This window comes from Trichosurus vulpecula, chromosome 7 (assembly GCF_011100635.1).
Source record: "Trichosurus vulpecula isolate mTriVul1 chromosome 7, mTriVul1.pri, whole genome shotgun sequence".
In the NCBI taxonomy this organism is placed as follows: Eukaryota; Metazoa; Chordata; class Mammalia; order Diprotodontia; family Phalangeridae; genus Trichosurus; species Trichosurus vulpecula.
Window position 1 is genome coordinate 155235917 of NC_050579.1, and position 24511 is coordinate 155260427.

The 24511-nt window shown below is 38.8% G+C and overlaps 1 protein-coding gene across 1 annotated transcript in view; it reads left to right on the forward strand.

The window, feature by feature from the left end:
* The window catches only part of LOC118857686 (DNA polymerase zeta catalytic subunit-like), a 175865-nt gene that overhangs the window by 8742 nt on the left and 142612 nt on the right, over window positions 1–24511 (forward strand). The window contains 2 exon segments of the mRNA XM_036768260.1: window positions 2401–2510; window positions 11088–11202. Of these exon segments, the coding sequence (XP_036624155.1) occupies window positions 2401–2510; window positions 11088–11202 (225 nt within the window).

Below are 24511 nucleotides of genomic sequence, written 5' to 3' on the forward strand. Positions count from 1 at the left end.
CTGCATAGAATTAATATAAAAACTTTAACAGAGGAGATTAATTTCTTATCCCATTTTACACATACAGTTTTGTACAAAATTATAGTTAGAATATGAACAAAAGAAGGCACATGTTTTTGTATATGCATACACATCCCCAAGAGCTTTCAGTTCAATATGGATTGTGCCTAATTTCTTCTGACTTCTGTATCAACAGTGCTGTAGTAATAACAGCTATCTCATCTCCTGTTGTACTGCAAGATGCTTCTTTTTTTTTTGAAAAGGAGCTGTGATTCTATCAAGTGTAGGAAATTCTCATGTGGAAAATCTCCACTTATACAGATGTAATGGCAAGCCAAGCTGGACTTTTAGTTTTTATAACACCAATGTTACTAGCAGCTGCTGTAGAGGTGTAAGACCAACAACACCAATACCACCAGCACATGGGAGGGCTGCTAGCACAGGTTCTTTGATCTGTGTTTCTAAGGAAAGCAACATTAAGGGGTCTACAATCTCACTTTAATTAAACATACATATATCATTCACTTAGTTCAGGGGGAAAAGACAGCCCCCTGAACTTCAGAGAAAATACAAACAGAAACTACAAGCAGAAATTATATGAACAGAGCAAGTAACACAAATCAGCAGAGAGGGCTTCTAACCATCTGTCCGTAGCAATACAAACATAGTTACCAGAGAGAGAGAAGCACCAATATCTGGGTTTTCAAAGTCAGGGGGCTCCTTAACAGCTACCCAGAGTTTTGTCTGGCAAAATCACAGAATGCTCTTCCAATGAGTAAAGCCCCAAAAGCAAAATGCTAGTCTCAGAGTATATATACATTTCTTCAGGGTCAGCCCAGAGAGAGGGCATCACAACCATGTGATTCAAACTCATGTGACTTAGGCTTTCTTGTGACTTCAACAGGTCATCAAAGAGTCTTGATTCAAACAAAGGCAAGTTTCAATCAAAGGAACGTGATTACCTTAATGCTGAGAAGAACTATAACTCCAAAAGGAAAAAGAGCAAAACAAAAAGTCCCACTTTGCTTGCCATTACAGCAGATCATCAGGTTATCTACCACATATTCTCAGAAAGATGCATGAGGTACTGAGAAGTCAAGTGGCTTGTCTGTGGTCACACTGCTAGTTTGTCAGGGGTAGGATTTGAATAAATGCAGGTTTTCCTGACTCCGAAACCATCCCTTTTGCCATATCCCCATGCTGCTGATTCAACTTTTTTCATTACATAATGCTTCATAACACATGAAGGCAGATTCATAACTTGTAGGGAGATTTTTATCAACAAAAGTTGACAAAAAAGAGTTTCTGTTTAAAAGTGAGAATTTTTTTTAAACCATTCTGTTTCCTAAGTATTAAAATTAGTTTAGGTTTTATCATGTGTTCTTTTCTACTTTGATGATATTTCTGGTGAGCAATTCTTATGTTTGTTTCATCATCCAAACTTATTTAGATTGTTATCTCCTCAAGAACAGAGAGTATGTGTTGTTTCCTTTGAATGTCTGCCCAGAGCACTTAGTACAGTACTCTGTACACAGAAATTCATTAATTGTATGTTGATTGATTGAACTGACCATTAGTTAATCGAATTAAAATAGTCTTTGAAAACTGATTTTATCCATTTGTTTTTCAGCGTGCTAGATCTTAGCCTTTAGTTAAGTGATGATTTGCGTCTCTTTTATTAGTTTTTAAAAGATTCGAAAACAAATGTTTGGCTTTTCTCTTTGCTCTCCAACTTTATATTTATCTTTGTCCTTGAACCCAAATTTTATTTACCCAACGGGTATATGATATTAATTCTTTACTGTGTAGTTATACACTTAGTGATTTTGTTTGAGTGTTTGTTCCCTTTAGTTCACATCCTTTGGTTTTCCTTAGATGGTAAGCTCTTAGAGGGCATTTTGAGTAGCTAGGTGGCACAGGGCACAGAGAGATTCATCTTCCTGAGTTCACATCTGGCCTCAGTCACTTACTACTTGTGTGGGCAAGTCACTTAACCATGTTTGCCTCCATTCCTCATCTGTAAAATGAGCTGCAGAAGGAAATGACAAGCCACTCCAGTACCCTTGCCAAGAAAACCCCAAATGGGGTCACAAAGAGTAGGACACGACTGAAAACAACTGAATAACAACAAATGGGGATATTTGATATAGTGCTAGTGACAGATTTAAATGTTTTTAGGTGGCAATAAAATTTCTTGTCTGTCAGATGGATGTCATATCACAGAGGTACAGTAAAGATTATGCATACTAATAGAGTTCAGGAACCATAAGTAGTAAGTACAGTAAAAAGTTTCTGGATAAGTCAGATATCATTGTTGCTTTGTTTGGCTTGTGTTCAAAATGCCAATGACTTATGCTAAAGTTATTTTAACAGACTATCCCAATATATTTGTTCTTCCAGGTTGGTGATAGCATTGTTCACAAAGCTAGAGAAACCTTGGAACGAGCTATAAAACTGGTGAATGATACAAAGAAATGGGGTGCAAGAGTTGTATGTGGTGATACTGACAGGTAATGATTCATTAAAATAAGTCTCTTAAAGTAGTCATCTGTTTGAAATGATTTAAAGGTAGGTCTTGCTGAAAGTAGGAACCTATCAAAATCCCTTCCAGCCTGAATAATCCTGTGATCAGGATTGGTCCCTTTTGTGATTTATCAGGGATCATTTTGTCATTTGGCAAAACAGGACTAATAGGACATAACTCATGACGTAAAGTTAATCAATGAAACTCAGTGCTGAGCTGGCCTCCACTCATACTTGGAGTCACTGAAAATTTTAGGCTGAGTTAAGTGATAGCAAAGAGCCCTCTCTGCCCATTCGTTATAGAGATATGAGGAATGATACCACTGAATTTTTCATCCATAATCATATGTGCACATTTTATGCCATTTTCAAGGTACTGTGAAGATATAATAAATCAGTAAGAGAATCCATAAATCCCTGTATGTACCATTTTTGTTCATGTAATGGTTTCATTTTTTCTGTTGTTTTGTTAGTCCAAAATAAACTTTACAATCATTTTGCAAATACAGCTACAGCAGGAGTTATATTCTACTCCTCAATGCTTCTGCCCCTCATTTAGCAAAGCATGAGCTTTCAGTTACTTTTTCAGTAATGATAATAGATTTACGATAATCAATTGCCATTTTAATGATACTGTATATGATCTTTAGACTTGCAGGCTTTTCTGGAACCAATAGGAGGTATGATGGGATCACTCAGATAACACTGCACCAGAGCAGTTGTTTTTTCCTCCAAGTTCAAGAAATGCTCTCCAACTGTTTCCGTAAATGCTACCTCACAATCTTTCTCTGAATCTGTCTCTTCCAAAACTCAGTCTCTTGTTTAAGTAGTAATTATCTATAAATATTAAATGCCCACAGGAAAATGTGAACAATTCACTTATTTTTTCTGTATTTCTAAAATATATGTTAAACTCGGTAAATATTTACTAAGCTTCTCTTCTGTGCATGGCGATGCTAGGTATTGGGAATACACAGAAATGAAACTGGTCCAAAAGGAATTGACATTCTTCTAGTAAGAAAGCCACACTTTTTAGACTTGTCTACAGTACAGAAACTAGGAATTTTTATACCTAAAGCAAGCATTGCAAACCACAAGGAGCACAAAAGGCACCCTTAGCGGGGTGGGACTCAATCATCTCCTCACAAATTCCCCAAGGAATATTTTATTGTATTTTTATGTATTTTGTTAAATATTTCCCAAGTATAGTTTAATCTGGTTTGGTCCAATCCTGCAGGCCCTTATGTTTGATACTTCTGATCTAGACTTTTGCAGAAAACCAGTAATAAAGGAGAATCCACATTCTCAGAGGCAGTGTATTCTATTTTCATATAACTTTAATTGTTGGATAGGTCTAGTAGAACAAGATTTATCCCTGTTCCCCCGCACCCTCCCCGCAACCCTACTTCCTACAATATCATCTCTTCTCTAGGCTAAATATCTGCAGTTCTGTCACACTGTCTTTGGTCTGATATTAAGGCCTTTTACCATCCTGCTTGCCTTTCTCCTTTCTTTCTCCATCTTGTCAGTATCATTCCTCACATGTGGTGCCCAAAACTGAGACAGCATCCCAGAAGTGAGTTGACCAGAGCACAGTGGGTCCCACAGGGGTGAGACTAATACTTCCCCCTCTGAGGCCCTGTGCTTCTGGTTTTTTGCTAAGTTCCCATTAGTTTTTTCTTTTTGTTTTTTATTTGTTTGTTTTGTCTCCTGTATCACGCTGATAGCGCAGGGAGCTAATTTTCAGCCACTGAAATCTTCACATCTTTTGCAGATTAACTGATGATTAGCTGTGCCACCCTCGCCATCCTGTACTTGTGAAGTGGATTTTTTGACCTTGAGTCATACTTTATATCAGAGCTTCTTAGCCTTCTTTGGAATCTGTGGATGAACGTTAGTGGATCCATGAACTTGGTTTTTGTTTTTTTTTAATATTTTGATAACTATATTCACTATCCATCTTTTTATGACAGTTTCGATTCTGCCAGAATTTGAAGTCAAAGTCATTGGTATATGATTCGCAGAATCTACTCACTTTCCCTTTTTGTAAATCAGAAAAATATTTTTCTTCTCCAGTCCTACAATACCCTTCCCATTTTCCACTGTCAGTGATCACTAATCATCATTTGTCTGTCACAGTGATCTTTCGGTACTCTGGTAGTGTGTAGTTTATCTTCGCCTTGTGATTTGAACTGATTGAGGCTAGCTAAGTGCTTTCTTACTATCTCCCTGCTTTGGTATCCTGTTGGCTATTTTTATTCTGTCCCTTCCACTTCAACAACCATCATTGTTGGCAGAGAAAACAGAAGCAAAAGACAAGTTAAGCAGCTTTGCCTCAATCCCGTATCATTATCCCATTCATTAACTCCCACTACCGGCAAAGACAACTTTTTGCAATACTTAGTACGCATGTAACATTTTTCAGCGTACCATGCCCAGTTTTCATATTTATCCTATATCACCCACTTCTGCTTTTATCTTCAGCATGTCTTTTAAAACTATAAGCTGGTTAATGTGTGCCCATTGCATCCACATTAGTCTCTTTAGACATCTCTCCTTTTCTTCTTACTCAAATTATTTCTCTTTATGTATTCAGAACTTCCTTCCTGGGAATAAAATTTTAGGTAATTAGATCCTACTTACCCTTTCCTTTAGATATCTGCTTTCCCAAATCAAAAGTACAGTCAAGGCAGTACCTGACTTTTCCTTTCTTGTTACAAATTCTAAAATGCAGCAGTCATTTTCTATCCTAGTACTCAGTATTTCTACCCCAACAACCAATACGTGTTTATTAGTCAGAATTGGGTCCACAATAGAAAGATAATTGATGTCTTTCATCATCTTGCTACAGGGAGGGAACAAGTATTAAGCACCTACTATGTACTAGGGACTATGAGAATCACTTTACAAACATCATCTCATTTGATCCTCACAACAACCCTGAGAAGTAGGTACTATTATTATCCTCATTCTATCTGAGGAAACTGAGGCAGACAAAGTCTAAGTGATTTGCCCAGTATCACCGAGCAAGTGTCTGAGGTCTGATTTGAACTCAGGTCTTCCTGAGGCCAGGCCTAGTATTCTCTCCACTGTACCAGCTATTTACCACCAGCCTCCCTCTATGCCAAAAAGTGTGTTTCCCAAACTCCTCATCTGTTTCTTCTTCCTATGTATTTAGCTGGCCTGTGGAATTTTAAAATAACGATCATTTTGGCTCCTCCTTAGATTGAACTTCACCCAAATGCTTTTCACCAGGCTTTCTCCCTTTGGTTCCTGGGATTCCTCATATCTAATACACAGTGCTAATCTACTTTCCCACTCCCCTTTTACCTACTCTGTTTCCTTTAAATAAGATATCTTTCCTAACTACAGTCTAGTCATTGGTCCCATCAGGTATCAGTCAGACCTGTGCTTTAGTTCGCCTTGCTTATTAGCCTTTCTTTATACACTTTGTATAGATACCTGAGGTCACATGCTTATTGCCAGCTCCTCTCTACTATTTTTTTGGCCTGTGACTATTGAGTTTTTCTAGTATTTCTCTTCTTCCTACATCATAGCCACTCCCTACAGTATCTAGCTTGATAAGTACATAGAAGTAATTTTCTCCTTCTCGCTATCTTACCACATTCTGAGATGTGTATTCAACACCATAACTTTATAAGTACAGAATAACAATTTGAATAGTCCTTTGAAATTTGTTGTAATAGGAATTTATCTGTAATTGCAATTTAAAATGTGTGAATCCTGTGTTCAACACTATTGTGATCTCAATCCTAAAACATGCTACAATTTAAGACAGTTCTACCTCTTTTAATAGTCACAGTAGAAAAGTGATTGTCTTGAGCTAAAAATTCAATAAAAAGGTAAAGGAAAGGTTGGTGCAGTAGAACAAAGACATCAGTAACAGAAAGTTGAGTAACTGTTTTAAATTTTCTCTTACCCTTAATCAGTTCCATAACCACAGACATAGGTTCTTGGTCACAGGAGATACTGAGGGAAAAATAATTTTGGCGCAGTACAAATTCATCCTGACTGGATAATAGCTTAGGTACTAATAATCAGCTAATGAATCCATTTTCATATATGACAGAGCACAGTAGTAAATAGTAGTAGCAGGAGCAACAAAGAGCTTTTAGTTGGAAGGCACCTGAAGAGCTGAATTACTTCAACCCTGGCTTTTTATAGCCAAGGAAGATGAAACTCAGAAAAAGAACATGAATCACCTAGGATTATAGACCTGCTTCCCAACCCAGAAGACAACCCAGAAGAATCCTGGGCACTCTTAATTCTAAGTCTAATACTCTTTTCAAAATCCTGTAATGTCAGTCACTTACACTGCTGCCACTTACTCTAGACCACATATTAAAGAGAAAATCAAAGAAAGAACTGGTGAGGAGCCAAGCAGCTAGTAACTTTTACAGATAGATATTTGTTCAGATGAGAAGAGAGTATGCTCCTTCTCATCAAAAACTCCTTGCTTTCATCATTGCTTCTGAGCTCTGATCTAGTAGTTTCTATGAGCATCATCTTAAGATCATCAAGAATGGACAGGTAGGCAGAGTAGGATGGAGTCCTCTGAGCTACCCCAAGTGCACGTGTCAGAGGGGCAGCAGTGGCCCTAACCCCAGCACAGCAATCTGAAACGTCCCCTAAAGTGGTAGAACTGAAGGGTCACTCCAGGGTGTAGGCACAGGGACAGTGTCTTTGGTAACGATGGCCTTGGCAGGTGGGAAAGATGAAAGGCAGTCACACTGAGCTGAGAGACAGAACACCCCACAACGTTAAACAGCTGAAGAGGCTAAACCAGATTCTTTCTAGTCAACTGTAATGACAGGTTCTACAGGGACATACTGGAGGTTGACAAACTAGCAAAACGTGCTTATTTCAAAGATACTGCAGTGCAATAGTGGGTGCAGTATCCTGTAGGGTACCTCATTCACAGAATCAGAAGAGACTTTACATGATGTCTGAAACCTTACTGAAGGCTAGGAGTAGGAGCTAAATTGTTGAATCGTGTCTTAAACATCTGGGGAAAAGATGGCACTTTTGACATCTGTCTGCATGTCCCGATCAGCAGTGAGTCTGGAACTGACTATGTGCAAAAGACCAACTGAAGAAACTACGAATGAACTTTCTTCCACTTGCTTATCACCAAGTAAAAGAGAGGCCCTTTCCCTCTTAGAAGCTTTTTTCCCTGAATGTTATTTCTTTTCCTCTCTTTTGTTCCCTTCCCTCCAAAATCATAATACTAATTCTATGGACTCTAAAATTAATCATATTTAGAGGGAGTTTTTTGGGGGGAGGGAGGTTTTGTGAGGGTGGGGTGAGTTAAGGCATAGAAAAGGTATCTATCTCTTTAGTTTCATATTTGGAAGGGAAAGGTGGTCCTCAAAAAAAAAATTGGAAGTCTTAATTTCAGATTTAACCTGGATGTTTTTTATGTCCTGCTTTCACTTTGAAGGGCAGATATTAACAAATTGTTTCCTCCCCTCCACAAAAAAAAATTAGCAATACTTGTCCCCTAGTTCACAGACAAGTTTGGGGTTTGGGATTTTAAAAAAAATCTGGGGTATAACTTTACCTCCTGAAACATTGCCTTACACTCTACCTTTCAACCTCTCTGAGATTTTTAATCATTTGGAGCATTGTTAACTGTAAGAAATATTAAGTCAGTCCTCCTAAATAAACCTGGACTGCTCATCATTTTATTAAAAGTATATGAAATGGACTTATACGATGATTTGTGCATCAGCTTTTTTTTCCTTAAAATTTTATAAGCAGATGCAGGTTCTTAATCCTGTGGCCACTGGAATTTGAGGTATGGGGTAAAGAATATGTGCAAATAATTGTTCTGAGAATGATATCACAGGGATCTTAGGCTTACCTATAACCTACCAGGAAACATCCCAAATTTGCCTACACCATATGCCTGCCTTGTTTTCATTAAATACATTTCTGTTCTTCAAAATTATTCTCCCTGAAGCTGTTGATAATGCAAGTGTCACTATGACCACTTCTGCCCATTGAACTCATTTATACCATATTGTTTTTTACCCTATGAAAAGAGGATATTGACATAACTTTGTGCTAACCAAGAGCTATATGAAATAGGTCCACAAAAGTGAGAGGTTCACATGATTTCCGGCTTCGTCTCATGATCCTACCCCTGTATATTTTAATTTTGGGGGTTGCCAATTTTGATACCGAATACAAGTGTTATACTGTGAGAAATCATACCTTTCTTCATCTGGGATCATTTTAAGGGTCATAATCAAAGGCTACCAGATTGGGGGTCCGTAACGGGTGAGTCTAGTGATTCTAGTCACTGACCACACTGGATATCTACAGAGTAGTCTACAGTAACTTAAAGCTCTGCTGGGTCTAAGGGAAGGGGCACTGATTTTCATATGCCAGACAAAATTCAGATTGTGATTCCTTAAAAAAACTGTGTTTGAGTTAAAAACATATTTGGATTGGAGAATTTTCAGATTTTTTGTAAGCTTTCAGAAGTCAGAAATAGGTTACAATGTGTATCTGGTTCATCTGAGATCGATTCTCACTTCCATTTCTAAAACCATTTACAGTGAACCATCATTACTCCTGTGAATGTGTCCCTTCACAGTGATTATTGTAACTTGTGTCACAGACTGGCTGCCTCACTATGAACAACTACAAGTACAGATTATTTAAGAGGAAAGTAAAACCTCAGTGTGTATAGGCAGTCTATTACAGGGGAGGACACACTGTTGGTGGGAGGAGGTATTCCCCACATTAGCAGAAAGTTTAATCTGAAAGCTCTCATACCAGAAATTTTTGAGAGAACATGAGGGACAGTAATAGTCATGAGACTGAAATCAGGTTTGCCCATTGAGGTAGGGGGGAATTTGAAAGAGAAAAGGAAATGAAGAATGTTCCTTGGGTCCTATTGAGGTTGATAGGTACTGAAATACAGTGTCCACTATGGAGTTCTTCTGGTATGTAGTAAAATGTCATTACCTCATGTGTTTTGTTTTGGGAAAGTGGGACTCCCCTTAATTGAAAGACCACAGGAGGAAACATCCATTAATGCTTTAACAATTAAAAGTTTACTTAGGATCATAATCAACAAAGTTTTCAGGAAGAAGAGCATGCAAAGAAAAAAATTCTATTCAAATAACACGTTTATCCAGATATAAGGTTTCTATATGAAAAGTTGTTCTCAAACTTTTCCCAGTAGCTTGGTCACCAGTTGAAACAATGAAAAATGTTAAAAACAAAACTTAAATAAACAGAAATATCAGGAAACTGATACAGAGCAGAGAGAAAGAAAAGCTCTCTCATTTGGGGGGAGGAAATAACTTTACAAAAACTTCAGTGGCTATGTATACTTGATGTAGTTTAGGATTCAACATGACACTACTCCTACATCAGAAATCAACTTAAAGTGATATTTTGTTCTGGCTATAAAAAGAAAAAGAAGAAGAAAATGGGTTGTCATGTTAATTCATCACTTTAGAGCTATTTAAGTGATAGTTTGGTCTCCTATAATGAGCTGCACACAAACTTGGAAAATAAGATGCTGAGAAATTTTCAGCCCTTCAGGAAACAGCCTAGTTTTAGGTTAGATAGATGTCACCATTTCAAACTCCATTCTATATGATTAATGAAGTATAGAATTTAGATCAAGGCAATAACTTTTGTTTCCAAAGTGAAATCAGATCCTGACATCTCATTCTTTAACATTCCTTCTAGCTGCTGCTTAACTAATAGGCAGCAGACACCTAGTTCATTAAGCCATAAAAAGAGTTTGGCAACGTGGAAGAAGGGGCTTCATCACCACCTAAAACCTTTGAAACCAACAAAAAGCTATTTTTATTCTAGCATTATAATAATTCAATTAATGCAAGAGATTTATCTCCCAAACATTAAAGAACTAACCCTGAAGGTTTGCTTTAAATGCTATCTGTTTATTCCTACTGTCCTCACCTTGATAGAATACTTGGCATTTTTCTTTGATACTACACAGTTAATTATACAACTGAGATTTATCCTTGAGTTTATTTATGTAATCTACTACATGCCTCCCAAGTCCATACCATGGATTATAAATATGATGTGATACAGAAAGAGCAAAGTTCACTTCTATTTCTAATGGTGCGCTGTAGTCCACCAAAACTAGCCATTCTGATTTTCTATTAGTAGTTTTTATTCATGATCTTGGCCTCATACCTTTTCTCCCTAGTCATTCCTATACCCCATACTTAGTTATCTTTATGATTCTTGACTGTGGATATCCAAAGCCTTAACTTTGTACTTAATGGCTCTCCACTGATTCTGCTCTGATATTTGAAGTGACCTTTGCGTGATTGAAATAGAAACATTAGTTGTCTTGAAGATCTGTAACCAAATAGCATACTACGTATGAGCAGGCAAGAAAGGCATGATTAAGCATTAAAGTTCATGTATGGTAGAAGTTGATGAAGAATAGGAAAGTCAGGAGATCTCTTATCCAGGAATGTTGTTTTCAAGAAGATATTTCCTAACAGTTACTTCCTAGTTGTATTACTCTGTTTTAATGCCCTTAGTATGTTTGTACTACTGAAAGGAGCCACTAAGGAGCAGTCTTTTAAAATTGGTCAAGAGATTGCTGAAGCTGTTCCTGCTACCAACCTTAAACCAGTAAAATTGAAGTTTGAAAAGGTAAGAAGAAATATATTCTCATGCAACACTAATATTCCCACATGAACAACAGATTTCTAATTTAATAGACCTAATTTCAGGACCAATCCTATGTATCTCTAAAACTTTAAAACCATTCTAAAATTGATGTTCTTAATATAGTTTTTCTCTTCATTATTTCAGTGGTGCTTTTATGTAGGTAAAAATCTGATTATAGGACTACAGCTTAATGTGAATGTTACCCCAAAAATTGCTATTGAGCACCGAACTATAACAATAGCTCACATTTATATAGCACCTTAAGGTTTACACAACAGTAAGGAAAAAGTGGCACTCCCTGCTTGCAAGGATCATACAATCTAGTAACAGATATAGATACATTCAAGTGATTCCCTTTATGGGACAACACGTGATAAGTGCTGTGCCAGCGATGTAGAGAAAATACAAAGTACAAACAAGGAAAGAGAATCACAGATCACAGCAGGCTGAGTTTATTGGGGAATACATCATAGAAGAAATGGGAAGGGACTTGGGTCCTCAGGGGTGGCTAGGATTTCAGTAGCCTGAAATGGACTGAAATCATTACTGCCACTGCTTGGGAAAGGTCTGCATAAGCCAAAGGTGTTTCAGGAAGAAGACAAACTGTGACTAAAGGCAAGAAAGCACTATCCATTGTAGAACAAATACTCCAAATAGGCTATAGAAAGGTTACCATTTTGGGGCCAGATTGTGGGGGATAAGGAGGGACCAGAGGGCCAGACTAAAGAATTTGCTTATTGTCAGCGGGGAGCCATTAAAAATGAACTAGTGATGAAGGGAGTGACATGTTCAAAGCCGTATATGTAGAAGGCTGTCATGATAGCCTGGATTGGAATAAGTAACCAGACAGGAGCTAGGAAAGCCACTTAGGAGGCAATCACAATATTCCAGGAATCAAGTGATAAGAATCTGAACTGGCGTGATGGCAACATTGTTAAAAAGAAAGGAACAAATGGAGAAGACATTTCTAAGGAAGACATTCTTCTAAGGAAGAATCGGCAGGACGTAGTGATTAATTGGATGGCAGGAAAGAAGAAGAGGGAGAAACTAACGATAGGACAATTAATAGAAATGGGGCAGTAATGATGGAGGAGCTCTATTAGGTGTTGATGAGTTCATGTTGGGTTAAAAGTGTAGGCCAGAAATATACACAGAGATACTCAACAACCTATTGTAAATGTAGGCCTGGACATGAGAGGAAAAGCCAGGTATGAAGTGAACAATATGGGAATTAACTACCCCAAAAAGTGATATTTGAAGCCATAGAAGTGATTAAGATCTCTGGGGAAGAAAAGGTATAGAGGCATGAGAGGTTCCTAAGGGCATAATCTTGAGAAAACGCCCACATTTGAGAGGCAGAAAGAAAAAATAATGTTGTATCAGGAGGGCAGAGTTTATAATCTCAAAGAGGATCATAAACATGTCTGAAAGGTTCGGAACCGCCGGATATAAGAAACTCTCAACGTAGAAGGCAGAAGAATCAAAACATTTATTTAGGCTCCACAGTAACCAACCCATGAACCAGAAGCCCCATTTTGATATGTTGATCAAAATCTTCCAGGCCCAATAAGTACGCCTTGCAAGAGTAACCAGGAGGCTACAGAGAAGCATGATTGCGTAAAGCAAAATCATGCTTCCCCCTCGATGGTAATAAGATTACCCACTGGCCTGAAGTCTTTGTTCAGCTTCCTCCCGTAGATCAGCTCTGCTACTGGCAGCTCCTGCCTCAGCTGTGTCTGTGTCTGTAACTGAAACTGCAACTGTAACTGACGATGTAACGGTCGCTGTAACTGACAATGTAACTGTCGCTGGCTCCAACCGGAAAAGGAAAGAAGATCTTCAAGCTGTCCTCTCCCCTCTTATAGGGTTTTTGACATCATCAAGCTCCGCCCAAATGACCAGGGCCGATTGGTTCCTGAGTTGGCCCCTCCCCCTAGCATAGACATTAACACCTCCCCTCAGCCAGCCCCATGACTCATCACACAGGAAGTTATCTGCTTCCCGGCATGCTCCCCGGGCCTCCTGCCCCGGAAGAGCAAGCCACAGTGTCCAGAGGCTCAATGAGGTAAGCTGAGTCATTCAAAGAAAACAAAGGCCATTCTGGTTACACTCCACCCCTTGTTATAGGATACATAATCTAATCAGCCATGTATCCTAGAACATACATTGTGATCCAATTACAAAGGAAACTAAAACATATCATTCATTATAAAGCAAAACATATCATTCAGTGACATTCCCAAACATTGGTTAACGATTCAAATGCGATCCACCCCTAGATCTCAGCAAAATAATCTTTTCAATCAATCATCCCCAAAATAATTATTAATAATTCAAATGTCCACCCCTAAATCCTTGTATCCATTACATAGGATCAATAATATCATAACAATAAAACAACACAGCAAGGATAACACAAAATAAGTAAACAGAACACTATCATCATTTCCACCCCCCTTGAACGATTGGGGCTCAAAATCTTGGGGTGAGGGGTGAAGGTCTCATTTTCCATAGCTTCTTCATGCTGAAATTGGATGTAGAGATGGCCCTGCCCCCAAAAAGTCCCATTCCAGAGGTCATTTCTTTAACGAGCTGGCAGGAATTCCAAGAATGCTACATGCTTAGGCAGTCACCGGAAAGTGCAGGGTGCTTAAGCCTGAAGGAAACAAAACTAGCAACAAGGTTAGCCAAAACAAAGGACAAAAAGAATAGACAAGTATGGACTATAATTCTTCAAATAAAATCATCTCAAGTTTGGTTGAGATTTCAGTTATGCAAAGATCCAACATCAGAGCCAAACTCAGGTGGGAAATGTTTCTTTTCAAAAGGAACATAATGAGGAAGCCAAGAGGATCCCACCCTAGATAGAGACTAGGATTGTCCTCCCAGCCTTTCTCCAGATGTACAAGTTTTCATCCGTTAATCACACAAGGTCACCTTCAGTCTGAGTGGCTTGTAGGCTTGCAGGAGCAGTTCTTATTTCCCTATTTCTCGTGTTATCAAGTCCTCTATACATTCTGTATAATTCATTGGTTGGAATTCCATCTATCATTTCAAAACCTACCACGATGGAGAATGCTATCTTCATTCAGAGAAAGAACTGCGAAGTTTGAATACAGACTGAGGCACACTACTACATGCTCGCCTTTTCTGCTTCTCTTTTGTTTTTGGTTTTGGGTTTTTTTTTTTTGTTTTTTTTTTTTGGTTCTGTTTCTTCTTTCTCATGATTCATTCCATTGGTCAAAATTCTTCTCCACGACTTGACTAGAGCATAAATTAATTCAATGCGAAGTTATACATGACAGTTATATGAGACTTCATGCCGTCTTGGGGAGGGAGGGGGGAGGGAGGGGAGAAAAACTGGAACTCAAAACTATGTAGAACCGTGTGTGGTAAACTAAAAATAAATTAAAAAAAAAAAAAAAAAAAAAAAAAACCTACCCCTGCTCTCAATAAAGCAGTAAACATTTCTTTCCTTGTTACTCTCCTTTGGCGCCAAGTTTGCTGGTTATTCACCCTTCTCTCTCGAGGAGATCTATCCCCTCCCCAGTCACCTAAGTCATGTAACTGTAAAATCTTATTTATCACTGTTGTAAGACGGCTCCCTACTTCTCCAAGTAATAAATTCAAAATTAGTTGTTTATAAGCAGGGGGAGCTGTCCTAATTATTAAATTCCTATGAGGCAGTTCCATTGAATCATTGTAATATTTGTCTGCAGTTCCTGTCATAATGGCAGTCTTCATTACCTCCTCCTTTAGTCTCATGATACAATCTCTAAGTGAATACCAGGGTCTGTGCTCAGTGGGCCACATAGAATCAGTAGCATATCTCTTATTGCATCCCACAGCGGCTAATGCCAACAGAGTAGTCCTGCTATCACCGTCTCCTTGCTGATGATGTTCCCTAAAAGCTTGTTGAACTAGAGGATCATGGCTGATACCTATGAATCTCATGCAGTCTGTCCCATCTACTGATATTCCACCGGCCCCTTGATCACTGAGTCTTACCATCCAAGATATCAATGGTTCTCCTATTCTTTGGCTGAATCTACTCAAAATATCTGTGACCTCTTGCGGTGAGAAATCTTCCTGAATTTCCCTTGTAACTGAATCTTCACCTCGGGTTTCTGTCTTCCTCCTTTGTATGGGTCGAGCCCTTGTCTGATCATTTAACCATCTCCTATTCTCTGTGTGAGGCACATCCTGAACCCCAGTAGTGTTTTGTGCCTCAGCCCCTAACATTGTCTCATTCTCTCCCCACTCACTTCCTCTGCCACCATGGCTAGGACGAAGCAGGCAGTCAGGCTCTTTCTGGGCTGGGTTGAAATGCACTCTGGGCTTTTTTGGTCTCCTGTTGCTCTTAGCCACATTAATAGAAAAGTTCTCATTTGAGTCAGTTTGGTCTCCTGCTATCTGAGATTCCTCTTCTTCCTGTGGGGTAGGAGTGCCCCCATGTCTTTCACTTAATCTCAATCTTTCGTATACTAGCCGGTAGGCTGATAACACTATCCAGCTTTGCCTAGATAGTGATGCCCCTGACTGAATCCCAACTTCTCGTAAACACTTTTCCAAATCCCTAGGATCTCCTCTCCGTAGCCTTGGTTCCCAGTTTTCACAGGGTCCAGCTTTTTTAGCCAATTCTTTTGCTAGGGAGGAATAAAATGGATCCTCCCATCCTGGGATATTCATCTCTTCCTCTGGAATTGTTCTGCTTCTAAATAGAGATCTTATACCTAGCGATCCTGTTCGTGATGCCAAATGTATCAGGAGGGCAGAGTTTATAATCTCAAAGAGGATCATAAACATGTCTGAAAGGTTCGGAACCGCCGGATATAAGAAACTCTCAACGTAGAAGGCAGAAGAATCAAAACATTTATTTAGGCTCCACAGTAACCAACCCATGAACCAGAAGCCCCATTTTGATATGTTGATCAAAATCTTCCAGGCCCAATAAGTACGCCTTGCAAGAGTAACCAGGAGGCTACAGAGAAGCATGATTGCGTAAAGCAAAATCATGCTTCCCCCTCGATGGTAATAAGATTACCCACTGGCCTGAAGTCTTTGTTCAGCTTCCTCCCGTAGATCAGCTCTGCTACTGGCAGCTCCTGCCTCAGCTGTGTCTGTGTCTGTAACTGAAACTGCAACTGTAACTGACGATGTAACGGTCGCTGTAACTGACGATGTAACTGTCGCTGGCTCCAACCGGAAAAGGAAAGAAGATCTTCAAGCTGTCCTCTCCCCTCTTATAGGGTTTTTGACATCATCAAGCTCCGCCCAAATGACCAGGGCCGATTGGTTCCTGAGTTGGCCCCTCCCCCTAGCATAGACATTAACACCTCCCCTCAGCCAGCCCCATGACTCATCACACAGGAAGTTATCTGCTTCCCGGCATGCTCCCTGGGCCTCCTGCCCCGGAAGAGCAAGCCACAGTGTCCAGAGGCTCAATGAGGTAAGCTGAGTCATTCAAAGAAAACAAAGGCCATTCTGGTTACAAATGTATAGGAATGTACACAGAAAAAGTGATTTTAAAATGCAGGAAGACAACAAGAGGAATGTCAGGGAACCCATAGGAAGAAAGAGATTAAAGAAGGGGCTGATCAGCAATGTTAGATGCTATAGAGAAGTCCAGAAGAATGAGTTAAAAAGTTAAAAGCCAATCACGTTTAACGATTAGGTGGTCATTGGTGGCCTTTGGGAAAGCAGTTTCGGTCTCATGACAGGTCAGAAGTCAGATTTCAAGGGGCCGAGGGTAGGTATTTGAGGAAATGGAGGCAACAAGGATAGAGTATTTTTTTGGGCAAGTTTGGTGAACAGTATGGAGGGTGACAGGGCAGCAGCCTGAAGACCGTGATAGAGCTGAGGGAATATGGGGGAGGGGAGTTAAGTGAAAGTTATGCAAATCTGTAAGCAGAGACCGGGAGAGAGGGAAGGAAGGCAGGAGCACAGGAGAGAGGATAATTTATAGAATGAAGTCCTGTAGGAAGCCAAAGGGAGTTATATGAAGAGAACTAGCCTTAGCAAAGAGGAAGGAGAAAATGTATTCTGATATTTGGATTTAACCTTTAAAATGTTGCATTAACTGGCTTTCCCAAGTACCTTAGAATAGTCATTGCCTTGCTTATTTTGTAAAATTTGATCATAAGGCATTCTAATGTGCGTGCATCTGACTGTAATCTATATTCTTAGATATTGGTCATAGACTTAGATCTAGAAGGAACTTCAAAGGTCATTTTGTCCAGCAGCCTCCTTTTGCTGGCCCAATGTCACACAGGTGCTAAGTAGTTTTTTGATAAAATAGAAACATAACTTTGTAAACAGATGGCTTCCACTGTGGAGAGAGTAGTGTAAGAAGGCATTTTGTTTTCCTCTGCAGGTATGTTTGCCCTGTGTCTTGCAAACCAAAAAGAGGTATGTGGGTTACGTGTATGAAACACTGGATCAGAAGGACCCTGTATTTGATGCAAAACGAATTGAGACAGTGAGAAGAGATTCCTGCCCTGCTGTTTCTAAGGTAAACATTGGCTAGCTTCTCATCTTTTGAAGACGATGTGGCAGAGCAGACTGTGAAAGCCAAACCACCACATCTGTTGTTCTTGGTCCTAAGTAACAAGAAGGTCCTAGATCACTGAATCATTCCATAGGCAATCCAAGTTTCATTTTAGCCATTGTCTCAATTTTCTCCCACACCTCATCTTTTACTACAGCTGCTAAAGAATAGCAAAACAACTCCATGTTTCACTGCCCATCCTCAAATGGAAGGATCAATGAATAGTAAAATGTCTACAATGTTGCCAGAAAGGAGGAAAGAAGAAAATATAGGGCCCCAAAACATTCTCAGCCCCCAAATGATTGATAGCTGATTGTATTTGCATTTCATTAGCAGATATAAATAAGATTTCTATTCTACAGCAATCAAAACTTTACAGTTCCTCAACCATTTTAAATCTGAATTTCTTTTGAGTTTTCCCCCCGCTCAGCTTAGTCTCTGAATACTGCTTCTAAATCAAGTTAAACTGGTGTTCTAATAGAGTGCAGTACTATCCACAGGAAGGTACATGAAAACATTAAATGCATACTAAACTGTAAGCCATTTTTCTTTGTTAGTGTGGAGGTGAGATATAATTCAATAGCTTAATAGAGGTGAGTTGCTAGAAGATACCTTTAATATAAGAGGGAGAATGTCAGAGTTGTAAGGGACCTTGGAAATCTATCTAATCCAATGCCTTTATTTAAAATCATCATCCATTCTTTCTCCTATCTGGACACAGGCATGCATCTTAACCTAAACCAACCCCATACCTTTGGTATATGTGCATATATTTTGAATAAATTAATGAGCCCACATTTTTAATACTGACAGGCCCCAAGACTTGGTAATAAGACATAGAACCTTTCACTTGTACTGCTTTAAGCTTAATCTGTCAGTAAAGGGTAGTAATATCCAGTGAGATATTTATTGTTCTTTATAAAATAAATTCAATTAGTTTCCACCAAACATATGCCCAATTCAGAAGCTTTCACCATGCCACTTATTTGCTAAGATTGCTAAAAGATCAAAGACTGAATAGGCAGCAAAAGTTGACATACTCCTTGCCTACCTTTCTGTGTCAAAGTAAAATCAGTACAAAGTTGAAGAGATGAAGAATTGCAAATGTATGAAAGTAAGTCTGACTTCTTATGTCTCTGTTATGTCAGCTCTTTTAGAAAAACCTATGAGTTTTTCATTGTTCGGGCTCTGATTCTGATCACACAGAACAGTGTTACGTGAAGTCTTGAGGCAAAAAGGCACTAATGACTTTGGTCAGAGATTTTTTTTTCAGGAAAAACATGGCTGGGATGTAGAATCTAGAGCTGAAAGAGACCTTAGGAAGCATCTAGTTCAGAGGTTCTGAAGCTCTTTGGTTTCAAGACCCCCTTTAAAAGACTGAGGATCCTAAAGAGCTTTTGTCTATGTGGTTTTATCTATCAATATTTAACTATATTCAAAATTAAAACATCTTAGTAGGATTAAGAAAATAGTTTTTGGTTGTTTTTTTTGGGAGGGTGGGGGGCAGTTCGTGTTAAGTGACTTGCCCAGAGTCACACAGCTAACAAACGTCTGAGGCCAACATTTGAACTCAGGCCCTCCTGACTCCAGGCTTGGTGCTCTGTCCACTGCACCACCTCACTACCCTGGGAAAATAGTTTTGGCCTCAAGGATCTCCAGGAGTTCCTGGACCACACTTTAAGAACCCCTGATCATGTGCAGCCCTGTCACTTTACAAATGAGAAAGCTGAAGGTCCTGAGGTAAGTGTCCTACCCCAGATCACAAAAGCAGTCATTGTCAAAGCCAGAATGTGAGCCAAGCCTTCCAGTTCCAGATCAGTGCTCTTTCCCCTGTATTACAATTGGGTTTTAAAGGACAGAGGTATTGAGGGCACTTTTGGACTAGAGGACATTGTGATAAAAGTCTAATTTGGCTAGAGCATATAGATTATCTAGGAGGAAAAGATATGAGATAAAGGATGACTACAGTGAGGCCAAAACATGAGAGTGACATTCCTTGAATGTGAAACAAAAGTTTGAATATTATTCAGTAGGTAATTGGGAGCTGTTGGAGGATTTTGAGTCATCTGTGCATAGGGAGTAATCCCCAAAAGGTTAGGATACTACCTAGCATCAGTGAGAATTAGTTGGTGCAAAGGAAAAAACCCAAATTACTTCCAAGTTCATTGTGTAAATTCTTTAAACAGTTATATTTCTGACTTGGGAGGTTACACCAGCAGAGGCTTGCATTTGTAGGATACCACACCTTCACATTTTGTTGTAATATCCTTATTTAAATTCATTACTTTTTTGTGAGTCGGGTGTATACATTTGTATATTCTTTTAAATAGGAAAATGCTTGCTCATAATCAACGCTCTGAGCCATGAGTGGGAGAGCGAGTACCACATGTCATCGTATACGGCCTACCAGGGGTACCTCTAATCCAGTTGGTAAGGCAGCCAGTCTAAGGCTGAATGCAACCTATTATATTGCAAAGCAGATCCTTCCACCCCTGGCAAGAATATTCTCACTTATTGGTATTGATGTCTTCAGTTGGTACCATGAATTACCAAGGGTAAGTGTATATTTTTCATATGATACTTGAAAAGGATTTCACCTTTAGAAGTTTTTATAAAAATGAAAGTGATGTTTATCTGAAATTACAGTAAAAGTATGAGCATATAAGCATTTTAGAAATCCTGATGGATTCTGATCATGTAAATGAAAATACTGGCACATCTGAGTTGTAAAAAAGGAAAGCTGGAATTTTCTACAGAGCCCTTTTCTGATTCTTCTAGGTTGCCTTGATGGCTGAAATGGTAGAAAAAAAGATTCACTGAATGGGAAAGACTTAACTACTGGATAGCTATACATAGAGTCTTTAGCAATAGAAAATATGAATATAAGAATAAGAAAATGCCTTTAAAATGGGCATTATGTGTTGTATTCATTGTAAAGTATCGTGATAGAAAAGAATCACATGCAGCACTGGTTTTTAGAAATGGAGACTTAATTGGTGTACCCACTGGAATGATGAAATAGTTTTTCATAGCACTTCATTCATGCAACACATGAGATGATTTTTCTAAGGGGTTTAGCCTTTTTAACTAATGAATAAGACTATGTCAATTATTACAAGTCAGTTGGCTTAGAAAATGTGTGTGGATGGACCATACCACAGGATTCTGTGAATCATTAGTGTGCATGAGCTCAGATTACAGTAAGTAGAGGGAATGAAACAGGCCAATGTTTAACCTAAATCTTGTTCTACTTTAACTGCTTAGGTTTTCAGCCTAAAGTATAATAAAATGAAACTTTTGTTTGGGGTCGTATGGCAGAAAATTTGAGGTAGTCATCCTTCATAATCTTACTAATCAATAAGAGGTATGGATGATTGCTTCAATTCATCTTGCTCTGGTGGACACTAATTTTTCAGCAATGTTTGTTTCAAGTGTATCACTATAATGGATGTAAAACTGATGGCATTTGTGGAAGATTGACCTAAAACTCATCTGCAAGTATTTGGTTAGAGGCCTAAAAAATATTCAATGAAGGATATGAAGTAATGTTAACATAATATTATTTTCAACTGTAAGAAAAGTAAACACAATATTAAATATTGTATTACATATTATGTGTTACATAGTATTAATTATATATGAGCAACTTGTTTGGTAACACAATAAAGCTAATTAAAATTTTAAAACATATTGGGATTGTCCGGTAATAGTTTTTAAAATAAAATGCATTAACCTTTGTACCTCACTCAGAAGGAGGCTGAAAATTACAATATACCCTCTACTAGTCTTGTTTCCAGGAGCATATCCTTGCCTATGCTTCTATAAATATTCAGGCATTCCCATGTGTACAGTCTCTTCGAGGTGACATATGCCTTTATATCCCAATCAAAAAGTTTAATGGCAAGCAGTCATTTTAGTCTAGAAGGATGGTTCTGAAAATGTGGCCTAGAGTTCCCGAAGCCCATTTCAGGGATCCATGAGGTAAAAGCTATCTTCATAGTAACACTAAGATGTTTTCATATCTAAAATGGTAAATATTGACAGATATAACCAACATAAACCAAATCTCTTTGGGAACTTCAATAATTTTTGATTGTAACGTGGTCCTGAGATCAAAAACTTTAAGAACTGCTAATGTAGAAATGGAGATATACTCAAATATGCCACAGTACTGAAAGAATCCAAGAACAAAAGACTAACTTCCCTCTCGAATTCACCATGAACTTCACTCCATAGTTTTCCTGTGGAATTACATCAAACATAGAAATATAGTAATTCTACTAGGTCAGATTTTTATAGGGAGAACCTTTCAGACCCATTGTTTGAAAAAATAACATCAATAAAAAGAAACAACAAAACATTTTGATTGTAAATTAGAAGTATTAGTCTATTAGGAAATCATCACAAATTGAAAATGTATAGAGAAAGTATTTACATTTAAGCATTAGGATATTTTATGTAGGGTTTGGATTTCAAAAGTTGTGTATTAAAGTCTTAGGTATTAATAATGTAAATTATGTGAAATCAGTCTAGAATAATAAATCAAGGCCAGATTATGATGGATTCATAAATGCAGAAAGAGAGTTTGGATTCTTTCATAGTGGCAGTAGGGAGCCATCAATGTTTTTGAGTGAGAGAATGACACAGTCAGATCTATACTTTAAGAATATCAATTTGAAAAAAAAAGAATATCAATTTGGCAGCTGTGTGGAGCTTGGATTGGAGAATAAAACACACAGACTCTCTGAGTAATTGGCTCAATGACAGAATAACTATACAAAGTGGTTCTCAATAGAAAATGTGAAGAGAGGAAAGACAAAATGACTTTAAATAGGCAAAATGAGTTGAATTGGTTGCAAAATAGCATGATGGCAAAAGATCGTAGGCAGTATGGGATTTTGGAAAAGGAGACTTGATCTGTTCAGCTTCACTGGGAGGTCGATTAGGAAACTGTTAAAAAGTAGTCCAGAAGAGAGGTGATGGTGACTTGGACTAGAGTAGCAGTCATGTGAATAGGGGAGAGTTGGATGTAAGAGATACTGTGGAGTGAAAAGCAACAAGATGAAGCAACTAAATAAATAAATATGGGGTTTGGTGGGGGTAGGGGAGCATGATAAGAGACGCTGAAGACTCAAAGTTTACCCCAGTCTTGCGAACCTGAAAGTCGGGAAGATTATTGGTGCTCTCATCAAAAATAGAGAAGTTAGGAAGAGAAGTAGAGGCTAAGGTAATGAATTCCATTTTGGACATGCTGGTTTGGCAATGCCTATGGCGTGTCTTTATGGAGATTTCTTTTTTTAAAATTTATTTATTTTAGTTTTCAACATTCAATTTTATAAGATTTTGAGTTCCAAACGTTTTCTCCCTCCCTTCCTCCCTTCCCCCTTCCCCAAGACAGCAAGAAATCTGATATAGGCTATACATGTGCAATCATGTTAAACATATTACCACATGATCAGACCAAAAGAGAAAAACCACTTCATGGAGATTTGTAGTGGGAAGTTTGTGATGCTGAACTAGGTCAAGATGACAATGAAAGCTTGATGTGTACATTTGGTAGTCACCTACATAGAGATCATTGAGCCCAATAGAGTTGATGAGGTCACTAAGAAAGATGGTAAAGAAAGAAGAGAAGAGGGGCAAAGACAGCCCTGGAGTTCACTCATGCATAGGGGGATGGACATGGATAAGGATCCAACAAAGCAGATTTAGAAGGAAGAGTCAGACAGTAGGAGAACCAAGAAAAAGTGGTGTCACAAAAACCTGGGGAGGAGAGAGTATTCAGGAGGAGGGAGTGGTCAATAGTATCAGATGCTGCAGAGTAATAAAAGATAAGGACTCAAACAGGACCATTGGATTTAGCAATTAAGAATTCATTGGTAACCCTGGAGACAGCAATTTCAGTCCAAGGGTAGATTCAGAAGCAGAACTACAAGAAGAAATAAGAAGCATGTGAGAAAGTGGAAGCAATGAGTAAAAACAGGTTTTTCTAGGAATTTTACTACGAAGGGGGAGAGAAATATAATGTGATATCTTCAGGAGATGGCAGAGTCAAGTGAAAGTTTTTTAAGGATGAGGGACATTCTGAGTATGTTTGTAGCTAATGACAAAAGAGAGAAGGAATCATTGAAGGAGCAAGCTCATGGAGGAAACAAGAGGGGAGAGAACCAAGAGCACAAGTAGACAAAAAAGAGCCTCCTCCAAGACTGTAGGCAAAGGAGGAGAGACTGGGGGCATGATGTTGAAGGAAGACAGACAGACAATAGTAGTCTGTGTGCCAAGCACTGTGCTAAACACTAGAAATGTAAAAAGACACAAGATGTCCCTACTCCCAAGGAGTTTACACTCTAATGAGGAAAGAAACACACAAGCAGGGAGGGAAGGTGGAAGGCAAGGGATGCTTGGCTCAGGAGAAGGCTGCCCTGAGAAGAAGGAGCTCAGGAGGGAAGGGAGCAGTGTGGCTGATAGTTCTGATGATATGGCATTTATGGGTATGGACTCACCAGTCATCAAGTTCATCTCAGGATGGAGCCACACAGTGGAGCCACTGTGGGAGGGAAGGGAACAGTGTGGTTGGACTTATGGTATGGCATTCCCGGGAAGGCCATAAGGAACAGAATCAGGAAGAAGAAGCAGTTCATTATGAATAACCTCACTTTCTGTGGTATAATTATAAGACAGGGTCTGGTCTTGAAGGAGGTAGGGGGTCGTAGGGTAGGAAGACGTAGAGAACAATGTTGTGAG